The sequence below is a fragment of the Lipophrys pholis genome (genome assembly GCF_963383615.2).
Source record: "Lipophrys pholis genome assembly, chromosome: 9".
Classification (NCBI taxonomy): Eukaryota; Metazoa; Chordata; class Actinopteri; order Blenniiformes; family Blenniidae; genus Lipophrys; species Lipophrys pholis.
The window spans coordinates 12,012,937-12,032,766 of NC_137639.1; the positions used below are offsets into that span (position 1 = coordinate 12,012,937).

Genomic DNA, 19,830 nt, shown 5'->3' on the forward strand with positions numbered 1-19,830 from the left:
TGTTCATGTAATCTGTATGCAGGGACACAAGCTTTGATTTTAAGGGTTAAAAACTTGACAGAAAAGAAATGCTGTTTGTACGCTCCTCTCCTAATAAACAGCTTGGGATCCATGTTTTTCCACAGTGTCTAAACACACAGGACAATGTTGGGTAACAGTACTAAGCCATATTGATTATCCGTAAAGTAAAAGTGGACCACACACACTTTAAACTAGTCTCTGACACCCCCCCACCCCACAGTCCCACCTTGTCCAGTCCCCTGTGAGCAACTCAGGGTTGTCTTATTGTTAGTTGAGCTACATTACATGATTTCTGTCTGTGCTGAGGTACTCAGCTGAAACCTGTACAGTCCTGTAAAAAAAAAAAAGAATTGCATAATGGATTCTGTCTCCTGTGAAGGCCGGACAAAAGAAAGTCACACATACTGAAAATATAGCAAAATCTATACAAATAGCCTGAAAGACTCTGGTTGTATGTTTGACTTCAAGTACAGCTCAGTAATCCTGGTTTATTTGTTATTAGGTGTTTGGTCCCTTGGACTCAAGCGATGGTGACAAACAGTAAAAAGAAGTTAGATTATTAGTTAAACATGTAACCTCAGCTTCTTCTCTGCTCAGTCCTGAAAATGTCATGCCTCCTTTTTTTTTTTTTTTAATAGGTTTACAAAAACACAGGACCTAAATTCAGTTATCATTATTGACTTATTTAGATTAACACATGGCGTACTTTAGCAAATTCTGTTTTCAGAGACATGATAATTTCAGGTAACAGCATAGAGTGTGAATAATGTGGAGAGTAAACACAGTTTGTGAGAAGGAAGCTCTTCTGAGATCTTTCTTTTTTTTTTTTTCTCAGATTGGGTTTTAAGTGACTCAAAAAGTCCTCAATCAAAATCTCAACTGAATTTGCAACTATATGTTTCCTTACATTACAGCCGATCTAGCTGGAAATCAAATATGATGTACTTTGTGGTCAGACACGACCTTCAGGTACAAACTAATATAAATGAAAGCATAACAATTATATTCCCCTTTGGATTTCTTTCTTTCATTTTTTTTTTTTTTTTTCTTCAAAAGGAAAATGTGAGGCTTTTCAGGAAGCTTTTGCAGAAAATGTATCTCGGTCATATTAAAATAAAGTCTTTGTCTGCCTCCTCCCCAGAGTCGGATGACTTCTTGCCTGCTGCCTTTTCTGGCTTTGAGCCCTTCTCCCTCGTCTTGAGGGAGCCGTGATCCTCGGAGTTGTTTCCTAAAGGGTTGGCTCGCTGGACAGAGTCCGACGCTGATCTCACTGAAAACAAGAAGGACGGAAAATACAAAGTTAACCATATTTGGAGAACAAGTAACACTGATTATATTAAGAACTAGTGCATGTCAGTCTGATGCGAATTTAGTCGGAAATTCTAATTAATTATGATGGATTTGGTGCAAAAGTGACATATGAAAATATGTACAAGGACAGTGGATAAACCACCACCCCACACCCACGGAAAGGGCCACGCCCCCACCATCAACCCTAGGGACACGACAGGCAGGAGGGCAGACATCAAAGCTGTCTGGTCAGACCTCAAAAACACCGGCCAATACAGGATCAAATGCCACACCAGAACAGAGTGAGCGTGACACACCCAATCCCCCTTTAGGCGCCGATTACCTACAACCAAGCAATCCAGATCCAGACCGCCCACTGCAGCCCCCCAGTTTCTCCTCCCAAAACATCCTTTGAAGCTCGCAAGAGAGGTTTACGTCATTTTACAGCTATGGCTTAATAAGTCATAACTTTAAATATTCAAACTGAATATTTTAAATATTTGTGAATTTCAGAAAATACCTGGCCCTCCACCGCATTTTTACAACTATAGCCTGCTAAAAGATTATAATATAATACTTTCTGATGCTTTTAAACTCTTTATCCTCATTTTTAACCTCCTTTTCTGGCTTTTACAGCAAGTACTCCTCTACAACTGACTTCTGATGACTTTTCCATGTCTGCAAGAATCAAGCCTGTTGCCAAAGGTTTCAAATGTGAGATCCTACTCACTTGGTAGCAAGAACTATACTTAGAAAACTTAACGAGATACATGTCCCATTGTCAAAAAGAAAAGTGAGAAGAGAATGAATTTGATACATGTATGGATGACTGTGACATGATCCTGCTGGATCAAAGGCAAGTGGGACGGAATGGGAGCTGTGACCTGAATCTATCAGACTGTCATTCTGAAGGATAGACAACAGCAGCCTCTATGGAGGGAATACAGAGAGAAACAAGCACACTGTTTGATACTGACAGTGACAGCAAGCATCTTTCTGCCTGAAGCTGTCAGATGACGGAATTAAAAAGTAATCGATAATGTAGGAAAGGCCTTTAATAAAGAATGGACACAGTTAAATATTTGGCAATCAACGTCTGATTCCCCAAAACACTGTTTGTGTCTCTGAAAACTGGATTAATCTAAAGTGTCCACTAATGTCCAGTCACACTATTGGTTGTTTGATAGAGAAGCATGCTAATATTGGGAGCAGCTACACCAAATCTCCATCTTACTGACTTCTTGCGAGGACAATTTACATTGATGCCACTTAGCAGCTGAAGGAGGAACACTTTCAGTTTTCTCTACCAACTTCTACATTGAAGGTATGATGATGTGATTTGTATTTCAGTACCGGCTGCTTCTTGCCAATACGCGGCATGATCGGCTGTCTGAATTGATGGTTTCATTTATCAGTGACTCAAATCCCTCTAAGTCCATTCCAGTTAAAAACGGTAAGACACCGCAGGCCAATTACAGTGAATGTCGAGCAGCTGCACAGTCGCCGGTACCACTGGTGTGTCAGAATGTGCATGGAGGAATTCATTTTAACAAAGTTTGAGACTGATGAGGAAATATACTACATAAGCATCAACAGCATGGCATTGCTGGTTTCAGTAGAAATAGACGTTGTTGGTTGTGCCGTACCTTCCTGAGTGGTTTTGTGTGTGGCGGAGCCTCCTGACTGTGGAGCGCTCGGGCCCTCCTTGTCTTTCTCCGACAGTGTCCTCTTCAGTGTTGGAGGAAATACCGTCACTTTAGGAGACACGCTGCCACTGGCGGGGGAATCAGAGTTCTCGTCTGTGCAGAAGTGAAGAAAACCCCAATGTAAAACTAGAACAGTCTCAGTTATGTAAGTCCGTGTGCTGGGAAGCTTTAAACCTATGCACATTACCGATGCTCCTGCTGCTACTGGTGGTCCTGGGCTTATGTGGGATTGAGGGTCGAGCAGCCAGGGCCGGCTTCGCTCCCTGCGGTACAGGTGGTTTAGGACTCACTGCGCCCCCGGGAGAGCTCGATGACGATGTGGCTCTGAGACGAGGGGTGGGATCAGGTTTAGTCTCACCACGCGGCGATGTCTTCTCTGGAGAAGAGGGGTCCGGTTTGTTGATGGAGCCACTGGGAGACCTGCTCTCTGGTGTGGTGGGCTGCTGCTTGACTAGTGACAAGTGGAGACATTAAACAACTTTTAAAGTACATAAAGTATATTGTATCAACTCAAACTGAGATCCCACAATAGAGTACTCAAAGCAGCATCTTCAACAATATTGCTTTTATTGTTAATAGAATTTCTTTCTGGGATTAATGAAGTATTTCTATTCTATTCTTTGGAAAGTGAAAGAAAAATGATCGTCTGCATGGATCATTAATCTTCCTCAGTTTTGATTTAAAAATGGACTCTTTTATGTTACTTAGTTTAGATTTAAAGAGCTTACCTGTTGCATTGCTGTCAGGCCTGTCAGGGCTGGAAGACTGGAAAAGAAACATTAAGAAAATATTGAATCAACGTGCAAGTGGGTTGTTTTTTTTCCCTTTGGGTTTTCTCAATTTATGGGGAAAAAATAATCTACGAAAATCTCTCGAAAATGTTGATTTTTAGGTTTTGACTTTCAAACAGTTTTTCAAGTGGAAAAGAGCAGTGATGCCTCATAATGCACATGTATTGTTGAGCAACATTTCAACACAAGGGGGCGCCTATTCGTCTACAGATACAGATCATATACACAAGCTCAGGAGGACACCCAGTTTCCTCTATTACCTCTCTTCTGTCAAACCCTCATAAACACACACACACACACACACCTGGAAAGCAGCCAGAACCAGCAGATGGCAGGAGGCGCTGTACTGCCCCGATACCAGGTCAGAACAACAACCATAAACCAAAATGTGCAGACGCGCACTAATCTGCACTGCAAGCACCACTTCGGGATCTATTGTGATAAGACACACTTTTGCATATTTAACGATGTGTGAAAGCACAAAGAAGCCCCGCGTAGTGCAGAAATAGCAGCTCTTTTCAAATCTGTCAAGGTATCATCACTCTAATCCTGACTTGTATTCAATTTCAAATATGCAGGATTAAAAGGGAACGTTAGGTTTGTGAATTTGAGAATTTTAAGTGGGTGAATTCTGAATATTTATTTTCCATCTTGCTCTAAATCAGAACAAAATAAAAATCTGAATATCACCCCTTTTTCTGTTTCCATTCTGTCATTTAATGCTTCCTCCTCCTCCTCCTCCTCCTCCTCTTCTTCGTCGCCATCCTCCTCTCAGCCTGCTAAGGAATCAGGGTTGTTTGTGTTTTCGTGTCAGCATGTTGTCAGGTGCACTGTGTGGCCTTAAGACAAAATGTGTCAGCATGTTGTTGCGTCTGTGATCCTCCATGCCTCTCCCTTTACATATCGTCCCAGCTGGAAACGAGTCTCAGGGAGCGGTGAACAAACTGGATCTGACAAGCAGGAGGCTGAACACCGACAGCGCTGTGGCCACAAGTCCGTCTAACGTGTCCTTATTTAAACAAGCAATCTCTCAAACTCACAGCTGATAGCACATTTAACCTTGTTCTAACTGAATACTCGTGCTTTTTTTTTTATATTTCTGAACTGAATGGCATGTCTTAGATTTGGACCAGTCGGACCATGACTCTCTGCATTTGTTATTGTTATACAGTTATTAGCTTTGTGTGGAGCCACCTTGATGGAGAGCTGAGGATTACACCTGTCTCTACAATGATGAGTTTATACTGGGGAGCTTCATTCAACATGGTCAGAGACATAAGGGCAGAATCTCACTTTGCTGCCTTCACAGTGTTGTTGCAGCACTTTCTTCATTATCTTACCAGTAAGCGGCCACCAGCTGTAACACTTGTCAAGCCATTTAATTAGCGGGTGATTGTTGACTATTGAGAGGCTGCAAATGTCACCACTATGTGAGACAAGTGCTGATTTGTATTAATATGACACCTAATTTGATCAATTATCCAATTTTATAATGATTCAAATGTGGTTGTTGAGGATAATATTTTGTAATGTGGCAGATACTTTGTTTCTGCCGCCTCTTTTTGCTCAGTTTTCCATCTTTCCCTTGACTCCTGTACACTGGATTCAAACGGCATGACGTCACCTTGTGTGCTCTCCTCTCTTGCTTGGCCTTCATCTCCGCCAGGAGGACGCTCCCCATCATTTGAACCCCGGGGTATCGCCTGCCCCCCTGTGGACTTCCCCTGCCGTCCGAACCGTCCCAAGGTTCATCTATGGAGTCCGGCGTCCTCAGCTCCTCGGAGCGGTCCGAGCTGCTGCTGTAGTCGGTGGGCTGTGAGCGGCATGATGAGTCTCTGAAACGGAGACATTAAGAATTAGTAGAGAGGAGGCAGAAGTCGTGAGCAATCACCCGTTGTATGTAGTTTTCATCTTTACCGTGACTTTGGCTCTGGAGCAGGACTCTTAACTGAGATTTTTGGTGAGGAGGGCTCCTCGGGGATGGAGGAAGCTGGCACAGCGGCCACAGAGGCTGAAGTTGTTCCCGAGGAGGATGAAGTCGTCTGGTTTTTCTCAGACTTATCGGACTTGTCCGATTTATCAGATTTGGAGGATCGTTTGATGAGGTTTAGAAATCCTCCTTTAGTCTTCTTCTTCTCTCCATCCTGAGATTCTGAACTCTTCAAACGTCTGAACAAAGACCAAAAAAACAATGAAAACAAATGTGTTTAATGTTTATAAAGATAGCTGAAATAAATACCAGTTTCTGAGCCCACATGGAATTCATATATTGTAAATGGCCAGACAGGTTCAGATTGAGTCCCCGTGTTGGAGAGCAGGCTTGTTTTCATCAAGAGGAAAATATGAAAAGTATAAAATAAAGAATAATAAATATTACATTAATATTAATATAAGAAATATTAAAAGTCTTACTTGGAATCCATCTTAGTGACTTTTTTAGAGAAGAACTCATCAACACCCTCATCGACTCTTCCCATGAGGCCGTTCTGTTCCCCATCCTGCGATGGTGTGCTGTTGATTTGCTGAAAGAAAAGGAAGAAAAGATTTTATCTGGATCATTCGAGGATCAGCCAATTTTCTGTTTCAAATCGGTTGAAGCACTTTTATAGGCTGACCATGAACTATAACATAATTCTTCACTTTCCTTTTCATCTTGCAAATACGATCAGAAGCATGTCTTTTAAGGCTTCCAGTATCTTATACCGACCTTTGCAAAAATACTATCATCTTCGAAGTTTTACTCACAGGGATTTTGCTGGAGTGTGTTTTCTTGTTTCGTCGAGGTCGCAGTTTGGTGAAGTGCTGCAGCTTTTTCTCTTCCTCAGATGGCAGCTCGGACATGAGTCCTGGACGGTGCTCCAGCTTCGGCGTCAGACGAGACGGCGTAGACGGAGTGTGAGACGAAGACGTGGTGTCCTCCACATGTATGGGGACATCCTCCAGGGCCTTGTCGAGGTCAAACTCCATTTCTGTAAGGTGCAGGATTTTATTAGATAGTAAGAATACACTCACCTTACATCAAATCAGATGTACAACACTGATGAGCGCCAATACACATTAAGGCGAGTGTTAAACCAAAGTCGTTAAGTGAATGTCCCTCAAGTTAAACATGATAGCAACTGAAAGTACTCACCAAAAGCACGAGACACTGGTCGCAGCATCCTGCTGTGAATGCTTTTCCTCTTGGATTTAGGAGTCATCTGAAAAGAGGAACAGATCACTTAACATTTCAGCAAAATACATTTAAAGTGCCTATTGAAGAGCTGATGAAGCATGTAAGCATGGAGAGTTCAATGACACTGAAGACACCGTGTAGGAAAGATAAGGAAAATAATTTCCTGTTTAAAAATTCACAAGCTAAAGCATATCGAGTCAATTTCCAAGTTGCTTCTGTCAAACTTTCTCACCAAAGATTTCAGGTAACAACAAAAAGTAAGAGCTGAGAAGCTTTCGGAGTCCCTCGGGGGTAAAACAGGAGCCACAAAGCACACCAGTTGATTGGTGACATGTTTTGTCCGTTATTTATCCCAAAATGTAAAGTGACAGAATCGGGACGGCGGATGGGGTTATCAAGAGTTTGCACGCCTACCTAAAGTGAAAACATGGTGACACCCTGACGCTTGGTTTAACAATCGTGTTGCACATTCACAGAGCAGTGATGACGGACGGTGCATTTAATGAAGAGCAGCCGTGAAGATTTTCACTCATCAACACTCAACAGCATGAAGGATAAAGTGACAGGAGGAACGATAAATAATGCATCCAACTGTTGTGAGACTGTCAAACAAAGTGTGATTTCATACTTTTCTTGGGGCAAAATTGTAGAAAGAAACTATTTTTTGTGAGAGGTAAGCAAAGTGAGAGGACAAATCATATTAGTGAGACGAAAGAGAAGCAGGTAGAGAAGAAGCTGTGGAGGGACAGTCGGGAAATACTCACACTGGTGCAGCACAGAGTCTCCATGGAGCAAAGGGAGGAGAGGGAGGAAGGAAAAGAGGGAAAAAGATTGAAGAGAAAGAAAGACAACAAATACTGAGGCCTACTGAGGACGAAAAGAGGGAGATAAAGAAAGAGCTGCATAGCTGTGAAGGAGAATAACGAAGAAGGAAGGAGATAGAAGTCTGAAACAGGAAACTGCAGGTTTAAAGATGAGAAGAGTCAAAGAGGTCAGAGGACCAGGATGCTTTACAGACTTTCTTCTGCCATATGATCGTTGATATTTGTTTTTATAAATGTGACGATACTACGCACATAGTGATGAAGGACGCACTCTTGATTTAGAAGTAAAACTCATTCATATATTTGTAAAGTTTAACTCAATTTAGTTTTCATCTTCTTCCGGCTGATCTTATGACTATGTTCATGAAGTCTGAAGTATTTGATGTATTTTGTCTCCTGCAGCGTATACAAGCAGAAAATGAAACATAACTAATCGTTTAGCATTTCTGGATACTTTCATACCTGCTTTTATCAAGAATCAATAACCAGTGTCTACGAAATGTACAAAAGTAAACAAAATTTCTTCCTTCTAGACCTACCATACACGTTTCTAGATCTTCAAGTCTTTCAGCCTCCAGTATCTCTGTTGATGCCCGTTTAGGGATCTTCTCCTCCGGGACGTCCATGTCCACAGACTCCTGCTGCTGCAGGGGGCGTCCCCGACGCACCAGGTGGTCCGCCTGAGAGAGAGAGGAATGAAGAGGTGAACGTATAAGAAGAGGTGTACTTCAACAACATGGTAGAAGTAAATATTTCAAATTGATATTAGTCGCAGTTCAGATAATGAGTCAATAGTTGATTCAAATCTTACCAATATTTGCTGCGATGTGGACAGAGTCTCCAAAAGCTCATCAACGATGCGATCAGACAGAAAGGACGCCAGATTCAGTTTCACCTCACTGTCCAGACAGAAAAGATGTTGTTCAGAGGGCCAAGAAAAATTAGGATCATAAATGACAGAGCCTAACTAACGCGTTGAAATAGAGTGAATGATTTGTAAACCACAGACACACCTGATCTTGTTGATAATATCCACCCCAGACTGCTCCAGGAGGGTCTTGGTGACAAAGCTTTTGGGTACTACCGTCTTGGCTGAGCTGGCCTTCATCAGCTCTGGACGAAGATTACTCTTCTTCATCACATGAGGACACAGAGACTCTGCTGTGTCCATCATGGACTCCAACAGAGTCTAAGAGTTGGGAAAAAAAAAGTTCTGTTCACAAACCGACACTGACATAATCATCCGATGGACCTACGATTAAAGTGCATCTCCACAACCTGGAAGTATTTTGGTGCCGTTGCATTTTGGTATCAATGGGTCACTTTTTGTAAAACTCCCAATAAACACTCGCAAATCAAACACAGTGCGACACTTTTTCTGTGTTTTGGAGATGAAATATCGGAGACCTTTGGGCAAAATATATTTTTTTAAAGTTTAAACAGTACCTGCAGTTGCTGGTCCATGACTGTAGTCACCTCCCCGGCCATAGACTCCAGTTTCTCCTGAATGGGACCCACCGAGGAGCTGTTCACTTCCTGTTTGGCTGCTGAGCCGAGGTGGTAAAGGTTGGGCAGCAGCTGGGAACAGCAGGACAAAGTTATAGGCGTATAGGCATAGAAACAATCATACAGTCTTATTTAATTTTCTACAATTCATAACACACACAAAAAAAGAAAACAAGGATCTATCCATCATCTAAAAATGTAAATCTGTCCTCACTGTTTTAGAGTTTCTGGCATCTTTGATGAGGCTCTCAGCTGCTCTGACATCCTCCAAAATGGCCTCCGTCTCAGAGTTTCTCAGGGAGTTCAAGTGGTCCTGCACCTTCACACAAATCCTGTCAATCATCTGGAAGGCAAGAACGACGACACATTGAAGGGCTTGTGCCTTTTCTGTGACATGATAAAGTCTCAGCAAGCTGATTTTTAACTTACTGTTCATGCATGTTTTTAAAAAAGTCAACTCCATTGTGACCGAAAATTATTTCGATAAAACAATCACAAAATGCTTTGGAAAAAGAAACAGAGGAGAAACTCACTTGACCTTTTCATAGAAGGTTACAGTGTTCTCGATACACTTCATCTCATTTGCTGTATTTCATACAACTCTTGAAACTTCACTGATAAATTGAAACAAAACTGCTTGTGGAGCCAATGAAGTCAGTAAAATAGCATATGCCCGTCTCAATATGTGTAAACACCTGCTGTGTAGTAGTAGTTACGATGCCCTGCTGGAGCCGATAAGCCTGTTCCTGAAGGTATTTTCTTGTTTCATGGTTCCTGTACAGATAATTCTCAATCTGGAAAAGAGACACAGAGGCATTATCACTTCAAAGTCATAACAAACTGTATGTTTCCAACACTTATGCTTATGATAAACAACGATCTGTTGAGTCACTGGGAGACTTTGATGTACTGCACCTTTAGCAGAGCATCCTCTGTTTTCTCAGGACTGGCCTTCAGGGCCTGGGAGGCGTCGATGATGGGGATGGGCATGAAACGGATGGTGAAGTTCCTTATGGACACACAGCCAGAGGATATCACTTTAGATTTAGTTCACATGACAGAAAATGGAAAAAGGTGTGGGATGGACAGAAATAGGAAAGATAAACATGGATTTCTCATTAGTGAGGAATCAAAAGGGTGCACTGGATCACAGAGTGTTGTGTGAAGAACTACACACAAGGCTTCACACAAATCACATAATCACATTGCCAGCATGACAGCAACAAAGAATTTATTCAGTTTGACACAAATAGAACCGGAAATATATACAAACAATGTAGTTTGGCATGAAAAAAGGCAGTTTAAGCAAAGAGATGATCATTTTTGACACTTGACACCATCTTCTGAATTCATCACTATTCAGATATAGAAACGACACTGATGAGGATTTTACTGTTGTATGTGCTGCATGTTACATATACTGTATATCCAGCCCGTACTGTTTGCTTGGAAACTCCAGTGAAAAAAATCTTTAAAGAAAGCACGGCGCACAAGACACATGAGGAAATTGAGCGCAGGGAACAAAAACTCACAATGCTGCACAGAGCTGATCAGAGCGGAGATCAGGCACAACGAGAAAAAGAAATTGTTCTTTCAATAATGCAACACAACGACTGGGAGGGGAGACGGGGAGATGTGCTGCTGGGATTAAATGATGAAGGCTGAGAAGAGATGAGAGGTGGATGTACAGGCGTGTCCCAGAAGCCAATTTAGATAGACGCATACGTCACTTCATCACTCCAATGTGGAACATTGAAAATTCACACCCACATGGGAAGGTACAAGAGACTATCATCTGATTTGTTTTGTTGTTTAATCTGTAATGCCCTCGCTTGTTTTGCGTTCCTCAGCAGATTTTCTCATTCCGTAGTGTCTTTGTTGTATTCCCTGTGTTTGTCGCTCTCTCTCCTCTGTACCTTCCATCTTTTTATCCTCTCTCCTTCCTGTCTACCTCAAGGTTTCAGCACAAAACAAAAAGACAACTCGGCTGCAACAATTAACCACAAAACCACTTTTCATGTTGTTACTGCAGTGTGAACGAAATCTCCAAGGGATTTTTTTTATTTTTTTTACATTGACAGATTTCAATCGGAGTGAGAAAACTTATATAATGATCAACACGCACTCATATATGTCTATATTTATATAGGGACATAGATTGTGAAACTTACTTTTCCAGAGCGGCTGCTACATCCTGTAAACCCTGAGGGCTGGTGTTGTTCTTATCCCAAATTACAGTCCTGCACACAAATGAAGGGAATCAACTTAGAAAAGACAATTTACGACATTTCACTGATTATCTGTTGACAAGCAAGATGTAATACTGAACATTTGTAGCGATTTAAAATGATTTCTGCATTGGTTTTAGTGTATGTGGGTTTGAATTATGACAGAATAGGTTTAAAAACTACCACTGGCAATCGCTGCAATCACACAATGCAGCTTTTGCAAAGTGTTTTTTTAATCACACATAGCTATCTTATAGTTTATTAGTTTTACTTATCACCATTGTCTGTTTTTTCATCTTATCATATTACAGAACAAATGAATGACTAAACTGTAGATTAAAAAATAAGAATAGATCAGAATATTTCTATTGTCCTTGTAAGAGGTATAACGGAATTTAAAAGTGACATCAATTTGTACATCCAGTAAAAGCACTACTGCATCATTCTTAAATACCACTAAAAACACTATAAAAATCCTCTAAAACACAATAAGAATCAACGAAAACACAATAAGAATCTACTAGGCCAGAACAAAAGTAGGAAAACACAACCAGACAGCCATCACTGACAGTCAAGCATTCCGTCATCAGGTCATTGCACTGATGCTGTATAAAACATATTACATATCAAATGTGCTTTTCTGTGTTGAGTGTGGTGATTGCTGTTCCATAAAAACGGTTCTTAAATCTGGTTAAATTCAGATTGTTTTGTCTGCATAGCTGTTGACATTACAAACAAAATGTGTCTGGTATCAAACTCCAATATATGACCTTTAAGTGAGCCGCATAGACAGATGATGTGTTGTGAAGCACGTTGTGTTCACTGAAGTAACAATGGATGTTACACGTTAGTGTGTATCAACTTTAAAATTGTAGTGCAATCAGAGCTGATAAAATTATGACTAAACGATGAAGGGAAGAAGATAAATACAAAAGAAAGCACAAATTTTGATGGCGATGCGAAACACAGTCATATTGCTAAAACACCACAATGTTCACCTGAGTTTGGAGTTGATCTGTAGGGCCTTGGCCAGCATCTTGGCTCCCATGTCTCCCATGGCGTTCCCGCTGATGTCGAGCCTGGTGAGAGACGAGTTGCTGCCGAGAGCATTGAGGACAATGGTCAGATCACTCTTGAGTCTGGAGTCTGCCAGAGAAAGGGAGGTGAGGGGCTGCGGAGGTGAAGAGAAACAGGTTTTACCACAAAGTGTTGATGGAAAAGCTTTTTATGACTATGAAATGAGGTGAAATGCATTTAAATTTAAGATGAATAAAAACAACAACCAGGGCAATCTTCAATTGATAGAGAAAACCAACACTTTTATAAATTATACCACTTCTTCTGGTGTTGCCTGTTTGTTTTGCTTTAAAAAGTCCTAGAAATGATTCAGTCTGTAAATATGTGCTTTCTTCATTCACCCTGCACAGTTCTCAACGAATATTACAAAAAAGTGCAACAATTCAAACTGAAATAAGAATTGTTCCTTAGATTTAATGTTGAAACAAATACACTGGTCGTTACAATGTCTTTTATGTTTGTTTGACACACATGGTGAATCAGATCAAAAGAAACAATTCAAACATTCATCAGAGGATCAAGAGGACTCCGGCGCCGCTCTAAAAATGTCACTGATATTTCCATTTAGCACACTGCTGGGGCAGAGGCACCAAATGAAACATTCAGCACCAGATCAAGTGGGCTTTCTTTGTGATGCGAGAGTGCTCACAAACCCCCGACGGTGCCCGTCTGTTCACCAGATTTAAGCAGCCCCGTGACGCGTGCCATTTACGCAGCTGGAGACGCCTGTGATCTGCCTCGAGTAGGACAGCCTTCCCAGTGCTCGCCGTATTACCCTGTCGATGATGCATTTTGCAAAGCTTTGCTTAACCCCCTTTAAATGCTTTCTCTGTGAAATGAGTGGTGGGTACAAGTACGTGTATACTTAATGCATTACTGCCTTTAGTTAGATGCAAAAGATAAGTCACAAATATGTCTAATATTTTCCACATGTCAACTAGGCATTAGTGCTTGTTATTCAGCATCCCCAAAAAGACAATATCTAAATCTGATTGATCGGGGGAATTTTGCCTTCTGAGGCATCGGTGCATCATCATCACCCGCCCAGCATCACTATGTTTACAGGACACTTAAAAAAAAAAAATAAAAAATCTAATTATCATATCAGGATGTTAAAAGTACATGTAAACATGTCAACTTGATTGAATATAAGTTATTGGACGGACGCATATCACAACTCACATACTTTATCAGTTACTAAAAACCCGATATACTCCTGCATTCATACAGAGCAGGTGGAGTGCATGTGCTAGAGCTCTGCGCCAAATTCTAACCTGGAAGTGGAAACGAAGGGATACAGTACATGTCATCTGCAAAAAATGCAAGAGCAGACAAGAGTGCTGTGTACAAAATTTCCATGACTCCAGGTTATAAACTTGTTAGCTTACCATTGACTACTGTTTTAATCTGTGACAGTGTGGTTCTACTTAAACTGTTCCACGACTGACAATCTGAAAGAGTCCACACATGATTTTTAACAACTGAAATCATGTGTTCTCTGTGAGAATGCGTGGGTTTTCTCCCAGTCCTTTGACTTCCTCCAGGGGTCCAAATACAAACATGTTAATAGAGACTAAATTGCTGATAGGTGTGAATGTGTGGAGGTGAGCTGTCTCACAGAGCTCTCCACACTGTAGGGAGAGCTCTGCGTTTAGCTCCAACTCCCAACAAGCATAGGTTTGATAAATCATGCATAGATAATGGATGGACGCTCTAATAGTATAATCAGCAGTAAAAGCACAGAGCGAAGTAAGAAACACTTGAGCTGAGAGGATTTTATTGCTGAACACCTGACTACTCACAAACAAAGAAATTACAAGATTAAACCCTGTGCTTTATGTTTATGTCTGTGCCTCAACGTAAACGAAGTAGGGGAGTGATGATTGAGTGTGTCCTGATATTTGCCGTTCCGTGGCTAATTTGGGGAGTATTGACTGTGAAGTGCTGCATCTGCAAAGATGGTTAGGTCTGAAAACATGGTAATACATGCAGAAATTTATTTTTTATGTGTCTTGTCTGAGGATGCATAGCAAACATTTTTGAGCTCCTGTGAGGACAGAAATCAGAAACATGCAAATATAAATGTATACAAGTTTATGCACCAGAAGCTTCAGTAAAAAACAAATCCAACACTGCTATAAAATACCAATCACATCTCCATTGATAATTTCACAACAGCACAACAATATGCTCTACAAATGCCAATAAATTTAAAGGAATGGAAACATGCAGTGGAAAGACCTGCATGGTACGTTCAGAAAACAATCCCTTTAACAATAACAGTAGCTTACACTTAGTCATTATTAGTGGCTGAAATTATAAAGTAATTAGTCTGTGTGTGTGCATGTGGTAATTAATAACAACCATGAAATGAGAAACTGAAACCGAAGACATGCAAATGAGTGTGGCCTCATAAAAGAGACAAATTAACCTCTTTAATGTGTGTCGACAAAGTGATGAACTGAGCTTATATCTATAATGGAATTGAACATTTCTGCTGTGGCGTTAATCAAAATAATGTTCAAGTCTGTCCACTGCATAGCTGCCGGGGGATGACAATAATTCCTCTCAAGCATAAAATGATTATCAAACTGAACAAAAGTTTGTCTCATTTGCAGATCTGGGCAACCAGAATCCCACCGGCAACCTACGGTCCCCATACTTTGTGGCCCTCGAGGCAATTACCAGAAATGAATAAAATACTGGTTTAACAAGTAATAATAGGAATATGCTCATGTTCCAAACACATTTGAAACAGGTATTAATGGAAATAATTCAAAGTTACAGCTTAGTAATTTGTCTCAACTTAAAAAAAAATATCAATAAATCTTAATTGAGATTGGAAACCAATGACTCTCTTTCATTTAATTACATGCTATAAATCTCAAAAATCCTTGTGGTAGATGTGCATTGTAACTAAATTCTCCTCCAATCTCTTTGTTTCAGTGCATAGAGCTGTGAGTACACTGTGCAAAGAAAATCTACATTAAGTCAACATATTTCTAGAACACCTGAACAGGGTGGTATATTTAGGGACAGATGAATGCACTTTCAAAATTATAAAATTTTTAATGTTCCCTCCAAATACAAAAGACAACCAAATGCCTAGAAACCAGACTGTATTAACTTTGTTGCCTCCAGAAACTTGCTGATAAATCTGAAATCTTATCTGCTGTGACTTCTCTGACGGGCTGGTTTGAGCCCGCAGACCACATGTTTAACATTCCTAGTTTAAGCTGTAATCTGCTCTCGAAGTGAAAATACAACCAATAGGCAGAGGCAAAATATTAAACACAGTTTAAAATAATTGACATAATATACAATGAAATACATGATACAACGGTATATTATATTAAGCCAATAGATTCAAGCATTTTTCATCAGATTGAAAAATTATATTTTACCATTCGGGGGAAATATTAATTTTTTTAGAAGGTTTGTGTTATAAAAATGAAATATCAAAACATCTGTTGAGCTGTATAATTTGTGGTTTATGGTTTTTAACAGTCTTACATTTTTGTAGTGTTTTAGTACCAGATTTCATAACCATACAAAGGCAGGATTTTACCATTATTATTATTTTTTTCTATAATTTTTTTTTTGGGGGGGGGGGGGGCGGGGGCGGGGGGGGGGGGGGTCAATAATTCAATAACAAAAAACATCTCAGTAGGACTTTGCATCTTTTCCTCTTTAGCTTTTCTCCTTACTAATCATGACACATTAGTTTCTAAGCTTTTCGGTCGAGCTGTGGGTGATTACTCAATATAGCAAATCAATAAAAGTCCAATATATTTATTTAAGAGTAAATGATGATTATCCATTTGCCACATATTGAAGGTGTTTGTTCTTCCACAGTATTTACTTGTTCAAAGCACCTTGACCAGCTTCATGAGGAGAAAAAAATGGATGGTTGATTTTTTTAGAATGTCAGACACAGTTGCATCCTTTGCCACGTTGCTTTCTTAATCATTGTCTTTCATTTTATTAATCTGTTCTCGATCTTTTTTCCTGACATCAACCACCTCTTCTCATCACTTTCTTCTATTTATCTACAGTATTAATTTTCCCCCTCCTCATTTCTTTTGATGCACCTGTACAGCCAGATAAACGGTTCATACACATACCCACATCTTCTCGGATGTATAATGGGACACGCACGCACGCACGCACGCACACACACAAAACTACAACAATCAGGAGACCAAACCAGCACAGATCAGCAGAGAGCAGCTCAACATGATCATCAATCCAGCACGGGGGGGCAAGAAAGGTCAGGCACAAAGGGCAGAATGTGTTACAGCTCCCATGATGGAGGGAGAGATAAAGTGATTATTGAGGCGAAGCTACGAGGTGAAGGTAATTCTTGAATTCGTAACAGAGGCGACGGCTGGTTGCAACTCGACGGGATGTGTTCCGAGTCATTTTCGTGCTTTAATGTACTTTGACGCTTTGAGTCTGTCATTCGATTTTGGGGAATTCTATTAACGCAGCCCCTCCGCCGGTGAGGTCAGAGGTCAGCTGAAGAGCAGCTGGAGGAGAGTCTGTGATTTGTTTCAGCCGGCTGGGTGCCTGCAGACGCAGGATTTGAGCTCGAGCCATCTGTCTAAAGATGCTTCGCGTTACTGCTCCGCTCCGGTTGCACAAGAGACCACACAGAAAGAGAAACTTACCGACTCTTCCTCTTGTATCATGTGAACCAGGCTGTCCAGCACTGGAGCGAGGTTTCTAAGCAAAAGTATGAGAAAGACGGTTGAAATTTTTTCTTTTATAAAAAACACCACCCCAAAAATAAACATGATTAAAAGTACAAATTATATTGTTTTGCAACACCAGCACAATCGACCCTTTAGTCTTACTTGGATTTGATGTTGTTGAAGTTCTTGCCCAGAGACAGGTGTCTGATGGAGCGGTTCTTCGCTAACCAAACCAGCAGAGTGGACAGATCGGAGTCCAGGCCTGGACAAAGAGAAACACACGTCTGACTGGAGTCGACCGATTCTCACGGGTCAGTGTTTAGATTAAAATCCATAGAAATGTACAAGAAGCTTTGCATTCTCACCATTATCAGAGATATCCAGGCTGGAGATGTTTGGGATTTCAGCAATGCAACCTTCCAGGATCTGAGAGCCTCCGGACCGCAGCTGGAAAGATGGAAAACCACACGTCGGGCTCGCTGATTTATATGAAAAGTTAATTTGTTTTTGTACTACTGCTGGAATGAGACAATCGCTGGCAAATCCACCACTGTTATTGAAAATGGATAGTAACAGAAACTGTCACAGGGCTTCCATAAAGGCTTACACTGACATAACATCTGTATTAGATTTGTTCCGCAAACCCTGCATTCAACTGCTAAGCACATACGTGACATCTTCAAAAGACTTCCAACATCACTCAGGCTAATTGCAGCTTTCCATTTCATCCAAAACAAGTTAAAAATCGACCCCACTGTGAATATGATGAGCAGGACGATAAAGGATCCGCTAAAAACAAGCTTACCAATAAATGAAAGGTAATTATTAACAGTGAGTGTGTTAGTACTTACACAATGGCCAAGCTTACAGAAGCATTTTGGGGGGGGGGGAAAGAAGCAGGGTGTCAAATCAAGCCAACAATTACAAACAACAAAACACACAGATGCCTAATGATCATACTTTCTATTCCAGCACACACTCAAAGACACACGCATCCCACTCAGCATGGAGTCAAGTCCCTGTTTTGTTCGCTGTCAGACCCACTCAGAGAAACGGTTTCTGGCCGCCTCCACCAAACGCTTTATTAAGGCTTTGCGAAGGGATCACATCATTTCCCCCGGAGCTCCGGTTTGGGAAGATTTCTATAGGAATCTGGAATTGGATTTCCTGTGTAATTTGTATTCATGAGTTATCTTTAGCAATCACCACAAATTTGCAGAGAGCCGTCTTTTCTCTATTCAAGCATGGGAAGAGGGCAAATGAAGGCGAGGGGCTCCTGTGGTTGTGTGTGTGTGTGTGTGTGTGTGTGTGTGTGTGTGTGTGTGTGTGTGTGTGTGTGTGTGTGTGTGTGTGTGTGTGTGTGTGCGCAGAGAGTTGTGATGAAACAATTAGAGAGGGAAACTGAAGACCCCCCCCCCCCCCCCAACCAACATCCCCACCACCTCACCTAACCCTCCCTCCACCCTTCACCCCGGCCTGCTGTCTGCCAAGTATTCCATTACGCAGCCTCTTAGCGGCGTCGCCGGCCTGTCAAATGGTTTTGGAGTGGATCCTAAAAAGCTGACTGGATGAGTATTACCTCCAAACTGTTGAAATAAACCACCCGCGCCAAACTTTAGCTGACAAGGGCACTCAGACAAATGGCACTACTGCTGGAGTCAGGAAAAATAAGAGATGTACAATCAAGTGTAAATTGCACAATTGTGCAGCAATGTGCTTCAGCTCTGCCGCCTATCAACGTTCTCACTAATGTGATTAATTCATGAAATATATTTAATTTCAAGTTGGATTAAATCACCTCAAATGAAGCTTAAACTGTCACATAAAATACTGTAAACTGCAAAGCATGGGCATGTGTTTATTAGATTTGAGATGGTTGGGCATTACAGCAGTGTTGTTCTTACCTCACAGCAGCTGAGGTCCAAAGACACGTCCCTCACACTGGGATTACTGGCCAGGCCCAGCAGAAGCGCTCTAAAGCAATAACATCATATGCTGTTAAAACATACACATTTCAAAGTATGATATAATACAAAAGATCATACGTGCGTATCAAGGAAGTAAGATTTACATTTTTTGCTTTGTATGTAATTTAATTGACATGGAAGTGTGCCTATTATATACATGTACCAAAAATGAACTTTTCTGTTGTATTCAATATCTTCAGCACCTGCACTGAAGTCACCGTCAGTATTCAAAGTACTTTCACACCCCGTATATTTCTGGAAAAGTACCTCTAAAACAAGGCTTATGAAAGTTCAGTATTGTAGGGTGTCATGAGGGAGGAGAAAAGTTCCAAGAATGAAATGTAGGATCACAGAGAGTGTGGGTGAAACAGCTGTCTGCTCCTCAGACACATGAAATGTAAATGAAAGGTTGACTCACTTGAGGGCCTCAGGCGGCAGTTTGGTTCCTGACACGTTGATGGAGCTGAGAGACGCGGCGCTGCTGAAGAAATGCTTGAACGAAGGGGGCACCTCTTTACCTTTCCTGAAGAAACGGAGCGACAGAATGAACT

The 19,830-nt window shown here is 41.1% G+C and overlaps 1 protein-coding gene across 1 annotated transcript in view; it reads right to left on the bottom strand.

Moving 5' to 3' along the window:
* Window positions 1-654: 654 nt before the first annotated feature.
* Window positions 655-19,830, bottom strand: part of LOC308114928 (F-actin-uncapping protein LRRC16A-like) — a 65,735-nt gene continuing 46,559 nt past the window's right edge. The window contains exons 16-38 of the mRNA XM_080472195.1: window positions 19,698-19,802; window positions 19,217-19,286; window positions 17,678-17,759; window positions 17,475-17,574; window positions 17,289-17,343; window positions 12,540-12,712; window positions 11,485-11,553; window positions 10,229-10,322; window positions 10,009-10,107; window positions 9,528-9,656; window positions 9,254-9,385; window positions 8,821-8,996; window positions 8,619-8,706; window positions 8,347-8,487; window positions 6,942-7,008; window positions 6,554-6,777; window positions 6,221-6,330; window positions 5,726-5,977; window positions 5,433-5,643; window positions 3,746-3,782; window positions 3,205-3,468; window positions 2,958-3,110; window positions 655-1,291 (exon numbers count right to left, since the gene is read on the bottom strand). Coding sequence (XP_080328321.1) covers window positions 1,125-1,291; window positions 2,958-3,110; window positions 3,205-3,468; window positions 3,746-3,782; window positions 5,433-5,643; window positions 5,726-5,977; window positions 6,221-6,330; window positions 6,554-6,777; window positions 6,942-7,008; window positions 8,347-8,487; window positions 8,619-8,706; window positions 8,821-8,996; window positions 9,254-9,385; window positions 9,528-9,656; window positions 10,009-10,107; window positions 10,229-10,322; window positions 11,485-11,553; window positions 12,540-12,712; window positions 17,289-17,343; window positions 17,475-17,574; window positions 17,678-17,759; window positions 19,217-19,286; window positions 19,698-19,802 — 2,998 coding nt within the window. The 3' untranslated portion in view covers window positions 655-1,124. The remainder of the gene's footprint in view (window positions 1,292-2,957; window positions 3,111-3,204; window positions 3,469-3,745; window positions 3,783-5,432; window positions 5,644-5,725; window positions 5,978-6,220; window positions 6,331-6,553; window positions 6,778-6,941; window positions 7,009-8,346; window positions 8,488-8,618; window positions 8,707-8,820; window positions 8,997-9,253; window positions 9,386-9,527; window positions 9,657-10,008; window positions 10,108-10,228; window positions 10,323-11,484; window positions 11,554-12,539; window positions 12,713-17,288; window positions 17,344-17,474; window positions 17,575-17,677; window positions 17,760-19,216; window positions 19,287-19,697; window positions 19,803-19,830) is intronic.